The sequence below is a fragment of the Acipenser ruthenus genome, chromosome 29 (genome assembly GCF_902713425.1).
Source record: "Acipenser ruthenus chromosome 29, fAciRut3.2 maternal haplotype, whole genome shotgun sequence".
Taxonomy (NCBI): Eukaryota; Metazoa; Chordata; class Actinopteri; order Acipenseriformes; family Acipenseridae; genus Acipenser; species Acipenser ruthenus.
This window is the reverse complement of record NC_081217.1, coordinates 17,457,656-17,475,971: the sequence shown is the minus strand read 5'-3', so window position 1 is coordinate 17,475,971 and position 18,316 is coordinate 17,457,656. Positions and strand designations below refer to the sequence as shown.

The window sequence follows — 18,316 nt, the reverse complement described above, 5'->3', positions numbered from 1 at the left end:
AGGGCTTTATTTGAGAAGGTTCTTGGAGACCGCCGGAGCTTATTACACTATTCAGTAGCTTTTATTAGATTTAGATACTTTCTATCCTCATTGTACCGATGAAAAATGATACATGACACATCCTGTTGTTTAAATAAACAGAAGATAGTGCAGCTGATTGCAATACGGCTTTGTTCTCCTGTTCATCTATGATGATCACCTCACTTTATTTTACCGGCTGTGTTGTTATTATTATTCTTTATTTATTTATTTATTTATTTTTTAGACGCCCTTATCCAGGGCGACTTACAATTGTTACAAAATATCGCAGTACAAAGTATCACATTACAAAATATCACATTGTAAAGTATTACATTTCAGAATATCACATTGCAGAGTATCATATTACAGATAAGAGCAGTTGTAAAGTACAATAAAATCAGTAGCAAAAGATCAAATTCAAATAAGAGCACAATTGAGAATACAGTAAATAATTACATGTAAGAGCGGGTTCGACTGAGAGCAGTTAACTTATATTAAAACTATTTGCTTATAAGTCCAGTATGAGCATGTAGTGAGTACGATGAATGGATGAGAATGATTTCAAATAAGAGCAATTACAAAAACCGTGAATATGGATCCTATAAGAGTAAAGTCAAATACAAGATACAGGAAGTAGCTATAATTAAGAGCAGTAGTGGAATACAGCAAGGTATGGAGCAGTTCAGTGCAAGTACAAGCTGATGCAACTACTGCTACAGTTGGGTGCCATATAGTCCAGTATAGTCGAGAGTTGTGAGGTTTACAGATGCTGTCTGAACAGGTGTGTCTTGAGGAGACACTGGAAGGTGGTCAGGGACTGAGCAGTCCTGATATCCGTGGGTAGGTCGTTCCACCACTGAGGGGCAAGGGTGAAGAAGGAGCGGGCTCTGGAGGCGGGGGAGTGGAGGCGTGGTACTGCTAATCTGCCAGTGGTGGACGAGCAGAGAGGGTGAGAGGGGGTGTAGGGAGAAATGATAGTCTGGAGATAGGGAGCAGAAAGGTAAAGACAGTGTAATTACTGTACATTACATCATTTTAATTTAGATTTTAAGAATACCAGCGGCTATGTAATAGTGCTAAATTAAAAATAATTTAAAAAGTCTCAGTGTATTCAGTAATAGGTCTAGTATTACTACAATCTTGTTGAAATCCGTATGTTTAGTCAATAGAGGCAGGGGGATTGATTATTTTGAATAATAATAATAATAATAATAATAATAATAATAATAATAATAATAATAATTGTATTAAACACATACAAGCTGATGTCCCAAAAGTTGCAGTGATTAGCCTGTTTCATAGCAGGCAATATCTTTGATGCAATAAAAGCAACATGCAGGGGATGTGCAGGAGCTGCAGTGTGTTCCTATAATCACAGTCCTGGCTGCACTGATTGCTGTGAAATACCAGCAACTTATTGACCCCATTTTTACATCATCATGGGGTCGAGTCGGATACTACATTTCCACCAGACACTTTTGCGTGTGTGTGTGTGAGTAAGAAAGTAAAGGGGGGTCAAGTGATGGGCTGTCATAGCCCTGTTGTAAGCATCAATGGCATTCCAAGGAAACGTGTAATTTGCATGTGTTAAATTCTGACAGGGAAATGGGACAATAGACGCTCGTGTGCAGGAGGACAGCGTGCCTTCCTCATAAATTTACATCCTAATGGAATTCACAGTGAAAACCTAGCTCTACCAGACAAGGGACCATCTGCACTCCCTTCTGTTCCTGTTTAGAGGACAGAAAATATACTTCTGAAATGAGTGCTGTATTCAGAAACTACATTACATACTACATTACTGGTATTCAAAGGACTGGCAAGTATAGTTTACTGCAGTCAAAACGATGGTCTTCCACAGCTTTATTTTAGTGAACTGGTCCCTTTTAATGAAATTTCTTTTTTTCTTCCCTTTTCTTTGGAGTTGTTCTTTGACGAGAAGTGCAGTCGCTCTTCTGAAAGACTAGTCCACCTTGAATACACAACTCTCCACAAACAGCATGAAAAGGCTTGAAAACAAAAGCAGCCTCGTACTGACTGGGAAGTCTGACATTCTGCCAATTAAAAAAAAAAATGTTTTTCTGTTTCTTGCGGATACAAGAAAAACGTTGCATATTAAATTCAAACAAAGTCAACAAGCAGCACCTCAGCAGGGCAGCGTTTTTCAGAAGCGCTCTCTCTCGCTCTCTCTCTCTCTCTCTCTCTCTCTCTCTCTCTCTCTCTCGCGCTCTCTCTCTCTCTCGCTCTCTCTCTCTCTCTCAACATCGCGAGCAAAGAATGTGCTGTGCGGACGATGGCTAAAACCAGCAGGTTAACAATACCAGTGCTTTCCTAGTACAATCTTCGCAGCCCTTTGTTAATCAATGGTTTCTTCTTTGTTGTAGAACCGAGTCGGTGGCTGAGAAGATGCTGACCAACTGGTTTGCCTTCCTGCTCCACAAATTCCTGAAGGTAACTTGCCAACCCATGCCCCCAGTCAGACTGCAGATTCATGTGTCTGCCTCTATAGGTGGAGCGGTAGTTTGGTTCTATAGACACACTGAACCTCTGCTTCTAAACAGAAGTTCCACTGTATGTGAATAAAAGCAATGAAGCCTAGAGCCGCATCTCAGTGTCAGCAGGTCTAGGTCGCTGGCATGGTGAGCAGGGGAGGATGGAAAGCATCTTTGATTGCTGGCATGGCAATTCCTTGGATCAGAGAGCAAAGCGGACTGCACCTCATGATGAGGATAGAGTCAGATAGGTGCAATACATAGACACTGTACAAACCGTTATTACAGGTGGGTATAAAACACCACCAATCTGAAATACCTGTTGAATGGCATTGCCTTTGGTAACTCCAGGTACTTGCTTCCCACCAACCTTCACTGTCCTGCCATGAACATGAAGGATTCGGTCAGATAGATATAGAGACAGATGTATTAAACAGAAACCTAATAATATATACATTCTATCTTCTGCGAGTTCTGGGTGAGATGCATTGGTTAGCGCACTCCCCTGTGTTGTGGTCCCATCTACCTCGTGTTACATTCCCGTGTCCGAGCACTCACGCCTGCTCTTCGTGTCTGTGTGTGTTTCAGGAGTGTGCCGGGGAGCCTCTCTTCATGCTCTACTGTGCCATCAAGCAGCAGATGGAGAAGGGACCCATCGATGCCATCACTGGAGAGGCACGCTACTCCCTGAGCGAGGACAAGCTCATCCGCCAGCAGATTGAGTACAAGACGCTGGTCAGTAGTCTGCTCAGCTCCAGCATTGCCGATAGGGGTTGTTAAGATGTTTGCACCACTGTTGTGAAGAGAAAACAAACCTGTGGGGTGCTCCAGACGCCCCTATATTTATCTTCTGATTTATTTTCTCACCCGTTTTGTAACCTATCCAGATGTATGTTTCTTTCTCAAAAAAAATGTTAGTAGGGGGATATGGTGCTATTATCTTACAGAAAAAAGAAAATAAATGGTTTTGCATTTACCAGCTTCGAATTTAGGCTAGTACTAAGTTTGGAGTTGGTTTCCTGCTGTTTCTGACAAGCATAGTAATAGCCCTTCAGAGTCCCAGCACAGATCAGCGTCCAACAACCAAGGTTACTGTGGTGTGAACGGCCCTCCTGTTCACCTCACTAACGGGACGCTTCGCTCTCCCTCGCAGATCCTGAACTGCGTGAATCCTGACAACGAGAACAGCCCGGAGATCCCCGTCAAGGTGCTGAACTGTGACACCATCACACAGGTGAAGGAGAAGATCCTGGATGCAGTTTACAAGAACGTGCCGTATTTCCAGCGCCCACGAGCTGTCGACATGGACCTGGGTAAGAGGGGCAGTGGCACTCCACACACGCACCCACACTTCACCTCAACCTCTCCCCGGGATCATTTTTAGAAACACCTACAAATTCTTGAACCTCCCACTAATAGATGCAGTGAAAATCTATACCTTTTCTTTCTTCTGTATAATTATAAGTCTAAGTTATACTAAAAGAAAATGTTTTACTTGCCTTGTTTGCATTGGGATATTCGTTTCTCTCATGTTCATTCTACCAAGCTTTGACCTTGAGTCAGTCAGTCTTTAAGCCTTGCAATCAATCCATGCATTCTCTGTAAGACTTTCATTTAACCAATTATGGTTAAGCACTTTGATACACGTCACAGAGGGAAGAGCTTTTCAGAATAAGAAACGGGTGAAATTAATCCTTGGGGGCTCGGAGTGGGTTGTGCTGCTCATTTAATCCAAACGATTAACTTCTCTGTTGTCAATATGGAAGAAACTTTCTTAACTGCACCAGTACACATTTCTTTATTCCATTACGGTCTTTGGCTTACAAAATACATTTTATAAAATTGATGAAAGCATACAGCACAGGGTGTGCAGGTTTCTTTAAGGCACCCATCACTCCCCTTTCAATATCATGTAGGGAGAGAACAAACAGGACAAGGCTATAAGTTACATCATAGACCATGAGCGTTCATGAGAACAAATGGAACTGCTGACCATCAGCAAGGCAGATAGTAATAGAGTACAGCACACATGGACACATGTACCAGAGCTCAGCATACAGGTTTGTGCATGTGCCTGTGGTGCATCATTTGAGCCCCACCCTGCAGATAGGGAGCAGTCCCAGCAGCCCTCTGATTGGGTCCCCTGTCTCTCCTCCAGAATGGCGTCAGGGCCGGATGGCGCGAGTGGTCCTGCAGGATGAAGACATCACCACCAAGATTGAGAACGACTGGAAACGGCTCAACACCCTCATGCACTACCAGGTAAAAAAAATTAAAAATACAGCATGCAAAGCAATTCAGAAAACCGCATGCGACATGACACAGAAGCCGCAGAATGCGTGTTCCATTTTGACCCTCTCTAAAAGTTCCAATTCTAAATTCTCTTCCTGTTAACTCTTAGAACCTGGAGAACTCCCTGAACTCTCAAAGACTATAAAAAAAATAACCTAAGCCTCTTAAAAATGTCATACACAACTAGGATAGCGTCTTAATATATCACTTCAGATTAAGGTAAATACAACTTGCTCATGAAATATTGAGGAGAGGGTGGTTGTTGATGACGTAGCAGCTTGAATATTTTAATACCCAGACTCGCTCTGTCTAGGAACCCCAGTCTCTCTCTCTCTGCTCCTCCAGAGGTGAAACCGCTAACCTTGTAACTGGTGAATAGCATTATGTAAAGCGAGATCTGAAGGGATCTCCAAAGGCTGCTGCTGAACAGGGAACTCAATTCAATGAATTTCCAATTTCAAGGTTTGAGTGGCATGAGATAAGCAAAGAAGATTAAACATTGAAATGCAGAAGGCTGTGGTGGGGAGGGACGTGGAGCCCCACCAAGAAGGGCCTGAGGCTTCCGATATACACTCGTCATATTTATTGTATTGTGTGTGGTATGGAAGTGGCTGTCTGTTTGAGATTGTCTTGGGTTCATGTTAGATACAATCTATATACACTTTTACAGATGGATATTTACTAGAGTACCCCTTTGAGGTGTTATTGTTGAACATCCTGTTGTTTAAATAGACGGATTGCAGTGCAGCTGATTGCATTACAGCTTTGTTTGTCTATGAAGATCTCTTTATTTTACCGGCTGTGTTACAGTCTCTAGGCACCTTGTTTCAAATAGGTCAGAAGTTCTGCAGTTTTTTCTTAAGGCCTTGCCCGTAACTCAAAACCCTGACAATATCTGGCTCGGTTGCTTGTCTTTCCTCAGGCACAGGCCTGTATAGCAGGAAGAGAGGGTAGGTTTCAGGTCAGGGAAAGTCTCACACCCTCTCAGGGAGGTTAAAGATGTTCACTCTGCCAGCCAAGCAGCAGGAACTAACTGGCAAATTGGAGCATCGGCCTCACACACAGCAAGAAAACAGAGCATCTTTTACCAGCGGAGGAGGAGGCCCTGGAAGCTGTTACAAAGTCTTGTTGAGGATTCTGATGCTTGGATATTGGTTATCAGTGTTGCACAGCACAGAGCAGGATAAATTGTGGTGGAATTGTGTCACAGCAGAGTTGACAGCTTATTCTTTTTTTATTTTTTATTTGTTTAAACCATGTGTGTACACGGTGAGATACTCATTCTCTTCATCTAGCCAGCATAATATATCTCTGTTGGACTCGTTCTGGTCTGTGTCCCCGACCAACGCAATGGAATTAAAACCTAGCATATCTCCACGTTACTGTATACGACAAAGGCATTATTGGAACAAGGGGCATTTCTATAGAACTGTGTTTATTCCAATTCTCTGGAATTCTTTTGAAGACCCAATGCACACATTTTTTTCCTTTAAGCTGCTGCTATAATGCAAAGAAAAAGAAGAGAATGAGGAGCAATAATAAGCCAGGCGGTGTGTCTGATGCCACAGCTGGCTCCCGCTGTCAGCTTAGGAAGAGGGAGACGGCAGGGCTGCTCTCCGAAGGTGCATTTCCAATTCCTGTGGCAGAGCTGAAAAGAGCACCTGCATTTCAAAAAGCCTTTCAAGTGCGTCTCCAGCCTGGCTATTAAAACATTCCCTCTTAACCCAGGAGCCAGTCTGGGGCCTTGATAATAGCTATAAGAGATTTTCCTATAAAGATCTGCGGGCTGCTCGCTCCCTCCCTGTGGGGGTCAGGCAGCAGTGGAGGAACGATGAGGTGTTCTAATAAAGGGGAGGGGTTCAGGTATATATTGGGGTTGGATTGTTAGTCATTACGACTGTCAAGGAAGACAAGGGGGGAAATGCAGGAGAGATTATGAATTACCAAAAGTAAGATGATTCTTAAAGAAAATGAAAGCCTGTCGGAGCACAGCTGTACCCCCCCTGTCTCAGGAGAAGGTGGATTTGCATTTTCAATCTCTGCCGGGCAGCTGTATTAATGAAGAAGTATTTGATGGGCTGTGTACAGCCACTGCTTTCCTTTCAGTTTGAATAACCCTAGGAAGAAGTCAATTGCACAGAGAGCACTGAAAGGGTGGCATGGGGCGTTGGGGGTGTAAAGAAAAATGCTTTCATACAGTTAAGGTTATCTTTAGAAAAAAGTGGAAGACGTAGTGCTGCACCTCATTGGCTTTAAAAACGGAAAGCATTATACTAAGGGAAGAAAAAAGAACCTCGCAGACATTCTATGGTTTGCATAGAGTTCTGCAGGTATAAAACATGTTATCTAATTCCTTATTCTATTGTGTATTCCATTCCACTGAAGAATATAGTAACACACTCAGCAGGGTCTGATGTAGTCCAAGTCAATTTTTGCTACAGTCGTATTGTTAGATTTTTCCTTAGTCCCTCAGTCTGTTTGATCTCTCGACGCAGCTGAAGTCAGGGAGAGCTGAAGAAGCTTGTGGAGAGTTGAACTCTTTGACTGACAGCGTCCCTGTGCTCCTCAAGGATGCTATTAAAACTGGAATGCTGGCCAATTCACGGTGTCGTGGCTTTTCATTTAGCACTTTGTTGCACCGATCCATTCAGTCTTATGAAGTGCGATGAACTTCAATAGAGCTAGTGTGCACGGTCGCTCAAATTTCAGATTAATGCTTCACTTACAAGTAATAGTTTTCTTTATAGACCTGTTTTTAGTGCTGTCTTCCATGTGAAAGAGTTACTATAGCTTGGGAACCCAGGATCAATAAGCTGATTGAGTGATGCGGTGCCATGGTTTAATTGTTCTCTTTTCTTTCCCCAGGTATCAGACCGCTGTGTGGTGGCTCTGGTCCCCAAGCAGACCTCGTCCTACAATATCCCACCTTCCGCTAGCATCTCCCGCACCTCCATCAGCAGATACGGTGAGTAGCACGCACGTATACCGCAATCAGATGTGTGCCCTATAAAACCCCTGTGGTACATATTATACAGGGGTTTGTCAAAACTTCAACCTCTGTCATAGCACTATTATAGAGCCATGCATGGCATAGCACAGTTCACAGTACATGCTGTGATGATTAGGTAAGTTGAGACTAACTCAAAACCACTTCCCCGGTACTAAAGGAAAAGCCTGAAACATCTTTTCCCATGGATTCAATCACACAAGTCTTGTAAACAAAGGGAAATCCTGTCGTCGTTAACTGACCACGTTGTCAGAATGGTATTTATTGTTCAATAATCATACAGATTGCTCCGGGCTGCGGTGGACCCCATTAATTCTCATACTGAACCCATCACGGCGCTCCCCAGACGCCACTTAGTTAACGATGTAAATGGCTTCCATCTGGACGACTCTTGGCCCTCGTAATAAAACTGGGAGTTAAAGGCAACTATGATAACAAATGTATTTCGAGTGAATTATTCTTCATAGAAATAAAAGCTGAAAACTGAGCAGAGCCCATTATTAAGACTTTTAATGGAACGAGAGCAGGTCTTTGTAACTCTCTCATCAGGAGAGGAATGGTGTGATCAATGCCGTGTGGCTGCCTCTGCTGCCTTCGTGCTCTGTTCCTCAACAATTATAGCATCTAAAAGATTCTTTTTTCATTTGCCCAGAACAACCCAGGTCCTGGAGAGCCCCTATCCAGCAGGTTTTATAGGTGTCTTTACATCATCAGTGACTAAAGATCTGGAACACCTGTTAATCTTGACTAATTAAGCCAGTAATTGGTTCAATTAAGTAACTGAGAGATTGGTTGAAATGAAAACCAGCAGCCACAGTAGCTCTCCAGGACCAGGATTTGGAGATCCCTGCTCTAACCACTCCACCAAACTGCCCTCAGCTCACCGCAGTCAGTAAGGGAGCCTCTGAGCTGTGGAGTTCAAACCAAGGAATCTTGTGAATGTTCACCTTTGATCTCAAGGCCACATGGCTTCTCACTGTTGAAGATTCCATTTGAAAGTTCTTTTCATTTTTAACTGGTTGTTTGATCACCTTGAGATGGGGGAGGTTTCTTGTTCATCTGATCCATACTTCTTACAACAACCTTTAACCTTAAAAAAAACAATTAAGCAGGCTTTTGTGCCTGTGGCATTCTTGTTCCAGTTTTCTGATGTATTGATCAGTTGGGTGACAGGGTTACTGAACGTGTGAAGCACATAACTGTAGCTCCTCAGTTTCTCTGTGGCACGGAACAAGCAAGAGGAATTCTCAATGTATAGAGCTTCATGTCAACTGCAGAATTCAACGCAATGAAATATTAGAAAAGTCCAACACAAATGGAGGAAACTCCTCCCCAGGGGTTCATTCCACTTGAACGTGAATGACCCCACTAGGTATAGCTAGCACTACTGTCTATGAACTTCAAGGTAATGAGAATAATAATCCAATGAGACGTGCTCTTGCCTGACCGCGGTGTCCCACTGCATTTCCCTTTCAGACTCCACGTTCCGGTACACAGGCAGCCCGGACAGCCTGCGCTCGAGAGCCCCCATGATCACCCCCGACCTGGAGAGCGGGGTCAAGGTGTGGCACCTCGTCAAGAACCACGAGCACGGAGACCAGAAGGAGGGTGACCGTGGCAGCAAGATGGTGTCCGAGATCTACCTGACCCGTCTGCTCGCCACCAAGGTACTGCAGCGCCTCCCAGAGGGGACAGGGTACCCTAGCAATGCCCATGTGGGCAGGGAAATATCTGTGAGAACCACAGGCTTGTTTTATTAAAGAATACTTTGAAGTGTTATTAAGTGTTGATCACATTGATAACATGTAACCCTGGGATTTTATATAGTTTTACTCATCATCTATTGCTTAACATTACTGTACACTACTTTCCTATTTTGAAGCTAATGTAAACATTCTGAAAAAAATATTAATAATAATTAAAACGGTGGCAAAATTGAGGTGATAAATGACCTGCTTCTATCTGCAACTAAGTTATTTATTGCTTCAAAGTAGAAAACAGGCCCATATGGTTATATTACCAGGTTAATTAACTGCACTTTGCAGTATAGAAATAAGGGCCTCTTCATCAACACTTGGTGAAGTGTGTTTACAGTGTCCTGGTGTCAGCTCAGTATCGGAGGTTTTTTCATTAAGATCACTGCCGGCCAGACAGTTCTGAATCACACCTCTGGAGCAGCGTGTGGGAAGGTAAAGGCTGAGATTGAGTGGCTGGATGTTAACTAGGAGAGCTTTCACAGGACCAGCCTGTTACTGACTCAGTCTGTACCAGCAAGGGCAGAGTACCTGAGAGGGTGGTGTAGCAGCACCGATATGTGGAAGTTGCTGACTGAAAGCCCTTGGGGTCTGCTAATAGGTTGCGTTACACTAAATTGCCTGCATCGTGTAGATGGGTAAGGTTACGGTTAGGGTTAGGGTGTGGGGTCCAGTGTGTTCAGGCAGGGAGAGCCCTGTTCACTGTGTTTTTAATTCTCCTCGGTTGTTTCATTCGCAGGGTACGCTGCAGAAGTTTGTGGACGATCTGTTCGAGACGCTGTTCAGCACGGTGCACAGAGGAAGCGCCCTCCCTCTGGCGATCAAGTACATGTTTGACTTCCTGGATGAGCAGGCGGATAAACACGGCATCCACGACACAGACGTGCGACACACCTGGAAAAGCAACTGGTAAGAAAACAATATTGAGATTTTAGCCTTATTATTTTGAATTTTTGATTGTTAACCAATATGTGCTAGATAGTAGTACTAGTCACAGTTGTAGTAATTAAAAAAATCAAAGTGTTCATGACAATTCATAGGAATCAAGATATTAGAATGGAATGTACTATAAAAAATATATATAATGCTCAATAGCGGTAAATTTACAAATAATAAAGGAAACTGTAAATTCAATGACAAATGTTTTGACTAAAAATCTTTCTTAATTATTTCATACTTGTGCATATGAATTCAAGAATAAATCATGCAAGATCCTTTTGTAAGTTAAATGTGGTGCAATAAGTAAATAAACAGGTAAATAAATAGATTACGTCATTTCCGGCCACTCCTCCCTCACAGTTTGCCCCTGAGATTCTGGGTGAATGTGATCAAGAACCCGCAGTTTGTGTTCGACATCCACAAGAGCAGCATCACGGACGCCTGCCTGTCGGTCGTGGCCCAGACCTTCATGGACTCGTGTTCCACGTCAGAGCACCGCCTGGGCAAGGACTCTCCGTCCAACAAGCTGCTGTACGCCAAGGATATCCCCAACTACAAGGGCTGGGTGGAGAGGTGAGTCCCTGGGACTGCTGTCACTGTCAACCCTTTCATATCTTCTGGAGAAACGCACAATTACACGGGATGCATTTTAGCTACGAGGGGCAAACAATGTACCAAGTACCATTTGCATCATGCAATTAGCAGCCCTTTTAATTTAATTGGTCATAGTTCTCTAAAATGAATGGTATTCCATTGCCTGTTGAGAAGAAGAGTGCTGCTTCACCCATCTTCCAGAGGCTGTGTGCCTGGATGAGAAGGAGAGGAGAGGAGTTGAATTCAGTCACAAACAGGCTGAAGCAAACACATTTTTCATCTGTTTGAGCCCTGTGCTTTACTCTCTCTGCTCAGGTACTACGCAGACATCGCGAGGCTCCCTGCAATCAGCGACCAGGACATGAACGCCTACCTGGCAGAGCAAGCGCGCCTGCACTCCACTGACTTCAACATGCTGAGTGCACTCAACGAGATCTACTCCTACGTCAGCAAATACAGCGAGGAGGTGAGTGCGCGCTGAAGCCAGTGTCACCATGTGACACAGCAGCCTGGAAATTCAATCAAATTCAGAATCCTAATGCGCAGAGCGCTGCTTTGCATCCCACGGAGCTGCGTTGCTATGGCGCCGTTGTATCAAACATATAGACAGAGCAAGACGCACTACTGTCTTAGCAATAACATTGTTTTATGTTAACATTCAGGGCTGTAATTGGATATAGCCATGTAACTGGGAGATGGTGATAAAGCATTCAAGCACATTTGGTTATAAATAAAAACACTGATAAAAGTCTTCATCCTTGTTTCCACGTGATTGATTTAGCATTCAGTCTGCAAGTCTGTTTCTAATCACAGTCTGCTCACAGCAAAGGTACGAGCTTAAAATTCACACGTACCAATGTGAGCTTCGTACAGAAAAGAGGCGTGATGCTGCAGAAACCAGCTGCAAAAAAACACCAAAAATAACTCACTGCAAGGTCAAGGACAAAGTCAAGAACTTGGCAGAGTTGCCATTGAATTTGTGAATGAACCTCAAAAAACTAAAACAGCACTCAATATGCACACACCAGTACTAACTTCAATTCCCCCTGGAATGGAATATCGTTGCATGCGTTTAGGTAAGTTTGTTCATTAAACTGGCACAAAAGCAGTTAAGCTCATGCCTTGAATCCTTGAGGTTTGTGTGCCCCTAATCCTTCAGACCCATACCACAACGTTATTTGACTTCAATATAGGAAACATGCTTAAATGGATTTGGGAAATGACAGCAAAACCTGCGCTTGCATAGAGGTTGATAATAGACAGAGCGCAAATCATCAGAACAAGAGGGTCGGGTGCAGCCCATTTCTCAATAATGCAGAGCGATTCCTGGACAGCCTCCTTCATGGAGTCTGTTCCTAAGCTTGGCAGCCTCACTGTGATGGACACAGGGCAATACTTAAGAGGCGGTGCTATAAAACCCTGTAGCACTTCACCAACCAATGCATGAACCTCAAATACAGACCAGTTCAGTGTGTGCAGATATTAATGATTATGCAATACATATCAGTGTCCTGAAATCTTAAAATCTGCCCAAATAAGTTAGTGTCCAGACTCCAGCATGGTAGCTGTTTGTGACCTGTACGCTGTGTGCTGAGCCAGTATCAGCTTTAGGCTTTGTCTGTATTGATCCCCGATTCCCTTGTTTGTTTTATCTGCTAGATAACCTCAGCGCTGGAGCAGGATGAGCAAGCGCGCAGACAGCGGCTGGCATACAAAGTGGAGCAGCTCATCGGAGCCATGTCTATAGAGAGCTGAGGATAGGAGGAGGTGTCTTCCAAACCCAATCAAACTAATGAAGTCATGGGACACACTGCTGGAAGGGACCAACACACACACACACACACACACGCACACACACGCACACACACGAACGCACACACACACACATATCTGAATATATGTAAGACTCGTCATCAGTGTGGCTACGTCAGAATGGTGACGTCTTCCTGCAGTGTAAATGGTTTCCTTTCTTCCAGCGATGCAGCTCGTTTCATTGACAGTTCCAGATCTGTGTCTTTTACAGCTAGGGATGGACCTTTTGAAAGTGCAGAGTGAAATGTAACCTAAAGCAGCAAATCTGGAAGGAACCAGGAGAGTTTCGCCAGCCAGCTTTGCATGGGAATCGAGAACTCTGTATCTTGAAGCTGGGTGTGTGCTCTTATTTCCCATTTATTTTTATATATTCATAGTTTTTTTTTTTTTTTTTTAATTCTGGATGCAATTCAGCTTATTATTTTTGTATTTTATCTCATCATCGAGTGGGTTACTGTGCGTGACAAAAATCTTATTTTTTTTTTAAACTAACTGAAAAAGTACTGGTACTGTACGTGGACTGCTTTTAGACATGTCTTTTGAGCTGCTGGCACAAATTTGCACTTAAAAACTTCCCTTACCCAAGAAAAAAAAAACAACATCCAAGAGCTGAGATTGGATGAAATATGAAGACTTGCCTTCGGTATGGCTTGGATGTGCCGACTTCAGAGTCTTAAAAGACGTGTGTTCAAAGTCCCCCAAAGGCTTTCGCGCACAAACCTCATGCGCTGGAAGGGAGGGGGACCAGTGTTGCGTAGCTTGGGAATGCATCAACAAGGACCCTGCCTCTTTTAAAGGACTTGCTACTAGAAGAAATGTAATTACAACTAAGTTTAGTTTTTTGTTTTTAAATCTCGTTTGCGTTTGTGTATAAATCCAGTATATATATATATCCATAACTTTTCCACAGGGCTTCTGAAGGAGAGTCATAACAGTCTTAGTTCAGCCCGTTTCGACAAGCCTCTTAAAGCTTGTCTTTTCAATTCTCTCTGCTGGGCCAAAATATTCTGATTGCAGTACTTGAGCACCATGAACTCAAAGACAGCACAGTATAGATCTGTTCTGAGATTGTGTACACTGCATACCCCTCCCCTCCATGCATGTCATCACTTGTGAGTCATCAAGGCTTTACAGATCCGCTCCGCTTACCTTGAAATGCCAGGGCATCGTAGATCTCTGCTAACTCAGGACAGGGCATGTTCGGTTTCACTCAGTCTGACCAATAAGACATTGAAAAAGATGAATCATTTTGAAACCCTGTTTACATTAAAGTTTACAAATGAGTTAGACCAACGTATATATGTATCACAACCATGTGAGGAGCACATCAGTACTCACAGCCACCTAGACCTGTGGCTGTACTGCCAGAGCAATGCATGCAAACAAATGCTGTTGACATTAAGTATTCAGCTGCACTTTAAATTAAGAACCAGGGAAGGAAGCGAACAAGCAGAATACAGAATGTGCCAATAACCAACAGAGGAGTTCTGTGTAGCAGTGGACTTGTATACCGATTTCTATATTTTCATATACAGTAGAATAGTTTGAAAATCTCAACCCTCACCCCAAACACAGCATGGTGAACCCCTTACTGTGCAGTAGTTTAGTCACCAGGAGAGCGTTGCCTTCTGTTCCATTCATGCCAAAGGGCCACATTCACGAAGGCTGGGAAATGCAGCACTGTGTTTACTTTGCAGCTGCCAGCACAGCAAACGCTTTATGAATATCGGACACCATTCTTTCAAATCTTAAAATGACATTATAGGGAAGCAGGAATGTGAACAGACAAGGAATTCCACTGGAAAGGAATTGAATTAAACTACAGGAGTGACATTTGTAACCGTGCACATTAAGGCAAGGGTTTCCCAACCTGGGGGCAATGTTGCACGTGCCAAGGGAGGAGCCATTTAAGTACATGAGCAACGCTGTCAGGTGCTTTTCTGCTTGTTTGTTCTAATGCAACACTTACTACCTTGACCTCAGCTCTATCGGAAATATTTATAGTCTTCATACAGTTACCATTATACATCAAAATGGGAGTGACCCTAATTACAGTTTGGGAACCCCCCTGTGTTTGGGGAGCCAGTCAGTGAGAGATCTGAAAGGATAAAAAAAGATGACAAGCTGTACCTTTTATTGTAGCGTTCAAAAAAGGCATTCACGTGCACATTGTTCTTAAGTCCCCAAAGGTCTCTTGTGACAGACTTAACATTTCAATAAGAATGTCAGATGGCTCCATTAATTCCTACTCTGTTATTCTTCATAATGTGTTGCAGAGAGCCAACAGGTAATTAGCAGTGCTAACATACTGCAGCCCGGTTAGGGGAATTGAGTTTGCTACAGTATTCATTCCTCGCAGTGCAGTGTTTACATCAAAAGATACTTGAAATAAGCTATTTATTGAAGCGTATTTAATGATGACAACATTAGACTAGAAGAATGTTAAGGAAAAGGAAGGCAGGTTCACTTCTCTGTAAGCCAAGGTCAGTTCTGTCTTTGTGCACCAGCTAAGTTTCAGTCCCACTTGGCTGTTAAACTTGGACAATGAAAAAAAGAAAACCCTTCTTCTTCAGGACTATGGGACTCGCTGGTTGATACTGTCCACTTCTTATTCATCTACATTAGGAGTAGATATGGACTTGTACCTGCAGGCACAGCACTCACCAGCTTGTCATGCTTGTTTTGAAGAGTGTTTCAAAAAGCCCTTTAGCTTTGGTTTTCTGCTCTTGCTTTGAAGCGCGACTTTGATCTCTGAGTCATGTGCGCACCATGTGATCAAGAGATGTGGACTTCAAAAGGTCCCCAAGACACGGACAGCAGTGCTTGACATCTGATTAGTCTGTACAGCAGCTGGAGAGCTTCGGCTTCAACCCTCTGTCATCCTAAACCAAGCACCTGATTTTAAACAGCGCTTAGAATATCACCAGATTGGTCGAGACAAAGCTTTGGGATTTCTTCCAGGCTAAGGCCCCAGAAACCTTGAAGTCTTTATCCTCTCGCATCAGGGGTAAGCACCTTGGGTATAAAACAGTAGTCACCTGTCATAATGAGCAGCAGTATTCTGAATACACTGCAGGACCTGCTGTTGTTTCTTGGTATTGGTAGCTTGTCTTTGTAAATGAGAATGTGTACTCGGTTAACTCTGGATAAATAAAGGTTTTGATTGATTGTATTTAATAAAACCAAAAAATAAATGAAAGACCTGGTCCATAATAACCTTGCGATACCTTAAGCATGTCTTGGCAGTCCTATAATTTTTGAGGTACTCTACTGTACTACACATTTCCACCAGACTTTGATGCGTAGTAACTTGGTGAACTAAAATAATTATTGTATTGCTAATGGACCCAAAAACATCCTTAACTCTGCAGGTGCTATTCATCGACAGTGTACCTCTGTCATATTGAAAGATCATTCGGGCCAAACTGACCATTATTGAGTGACCAAATCCTATTAAGTCATCCAGCAGATTTATTTTCAGGCTTGCATTATGGAATCCATTATGAGATCAGTGAGTTTCTGGTAAAGGGGTTGGGGGGAGGGGGGGTGCATGTGGAGCATGCACATCAGCAATTTGAAATATTATTGTTTGGTCTAGGTTTTTTTTCTTACTATTTAAGACATTATACAAAATATCAGATAGTGTAATAAAGCATTAACCACAGTTGTAGCCAGAGAGAGTCTCTGCAGTGTGTTCTGTAGATAGAACCCTACTGTACGCAGGCTTTGTGAATTCTAGCCTTGACCTCTAGAACATAGAGGTTGATACGCCTTCCGAGCCAACCTTGACCCCTGACCTTTAAACCCTAATACTTTAAAGAGAATTCATCTTCATTTAACGAAATAACGAACTTCTGTCAATCGAAACTACAGTAGTATCGAAGCTCCATGTGCCAGGTTCAATTTGTATTTATTTAAGGTTGTTTTTAACATGACTATACGCTGTGGCAGGATGACAAAAGAAGAAACAGCAAAGAAAAATACAGTTAAAATAAGTCTAGAAGGGAATTGAGTTTAGAGTGGACATTTCAGGCTTTTCCCACTGAAGGGATTATATATATATATATATATATATATATATATATATATATATATATATATATATATATATATATATATATATATATATATATATATATACAATAAAGCCGAATGAGCTGCGGTCCTACAGAGCAGGGAGAAGAGGATTTGATTATAGAAGTTTGACACAATCAAATATCAGTATGTTTTATGCACTTTCAGAATGTTCTGGGTTGAAGTCAGCAGCCCAGTTTTGTGTCCTGTTGCTGCAGAACAGCATAAAAAAATTAAATAAATACACAAGCTTAGAGCTTATCACTTGCAAGCCCAAACCATGTGACTCTTGCCTCTCCTCCCTGTCCTACCTATCCATTCATTCATTTGTAGACACTGGAGTTCTGTATTATAGTAAATAAAATAAAATACAATGGCTGTCTGTTATTATTGTTGTTTTATAAAAGGTGTTGTGAAAATTGTAAGAAAGTCAAAAGTATTTAAAAAAAAAGATAAAAGCAGTTCTGAAAAAGTTGTCTGTTTGTTTTTTTTTGTTAATGATAATATATTATTGTGTACCTATTGTAAATATGAAACTCTGCTATTTTGCAAGCCAAGGATTCACTTTGTACTGTTGTTATATATAAATAAACTTTACTGGTTAAAAAATGTACTGCTGGCTTTCGTCTTGTTGCTCAACCCCAATCTGTAAAGCACTTTTCATACTGCATGATACAAGTTAGTAATCTCAAAGGTGTATTCCAGCGGGAGCGTTGCATTGGCTCGGAGCAGACACCTGCAGGGCTGGGTTTTGTCCTTCAGAGCCGCTATCTCGCTGACATCCGCTCTCGAGTTCCCGGGTGTAGAGGAGGAAGCTGGCTCAGTCGTGGGATCGGAGGACGCCCACTTGGGGTCACAGAAAGATTACAGAGGGGTGCAAAACCACACACAGTCTGTACGATATATAATGGTTACGTAGTGCAACGCAACAGAGCTATAGTAAACGTTTCATTATATACTCAAATATATGTTTTGCTTTATTATTCAGGCATGACATCTGGTGAAAAAGAACCCGCTTGTGAAACAAGTCTTAAGTTTTTTTGTTTTTTTTTAATCGACCATCAATTAAAACTTGACTAATGTTTAATCTGTATGCTTTAGTACTTAGAGTTTAATCTCTATGCTTTAGTCTTGTCGCTTCAGGTTTCTATATTAAAGGACAAGTTCCACACACTCTCCAGCTGCATGCCTGGGGGGTGCCTTTGGCAGTACTGTACTGTAGGGTTTTTAAACACTGGAGTGCTTTAGAGCCTTCAGAATGCAGCACTTTCCGGATACAGTGCTACAAGGTTACAAAACTGTTATCCCTCAGTGACAGACTGAACAGTGTG

At 42.5% G+C, this 18,316-nt stretch overlaps 1 protein-coding gene across 2 annotated transcripts in view; it reads left to right on the top strand.

The window, feature by feature from the left end:
• Window positions 1-17,598, top strand: part of LOC117428804 (plexin-A2) — a 144,590-nt gene extending 126,992 nt beyond the window's left edge. For both annotated transcript variants that reach the window (XM_059004315.1, XM_034047745.3), the window contains exons 23-32: window positions 2,406-2,472; window positions 3,102-3,248; window positions 3,667-3,826; window positions 4,672-4,775; window positions 7,671-7,770; window positions 9,289-9,479; window positions 10,306-10,475; window positions 10,866-11,078; window positions 11,415-11,565; window positions 12,759-17,598. In XM_059004315.1, the coding sequence (XP_058860298.1) occupies window positions 2,406-2,472; window positions 3,102-3,248; window positions 3,667-3,826; window positions 4,672-4,775; window positions 7,671-7,770; window positions 9,289-9,479; window positions 10,306-10,475; window positions 10,866-11,078; window positions 11,415-11,565; window positions 12,759-12,854 (1,399 nt within the window). In that variant the 3' untranslated portion in view covers window positions 12,855-17,598. The remainder of the gene's footprint in view (window positions 1-2,405; window positions 2,473-3,101; window positions 3,249-3,666; window positions 3,827-4,671; window positions 4,776-7,670; window positions 7,771-9,288; window positions 9,480-10,305; window positions 10,476-10,865; window positions 11,079-11,414; window positions 11,566-12,758) is intronic.
• Window positions 17,599-18,316: the final 718 nt, after the last annotated feature.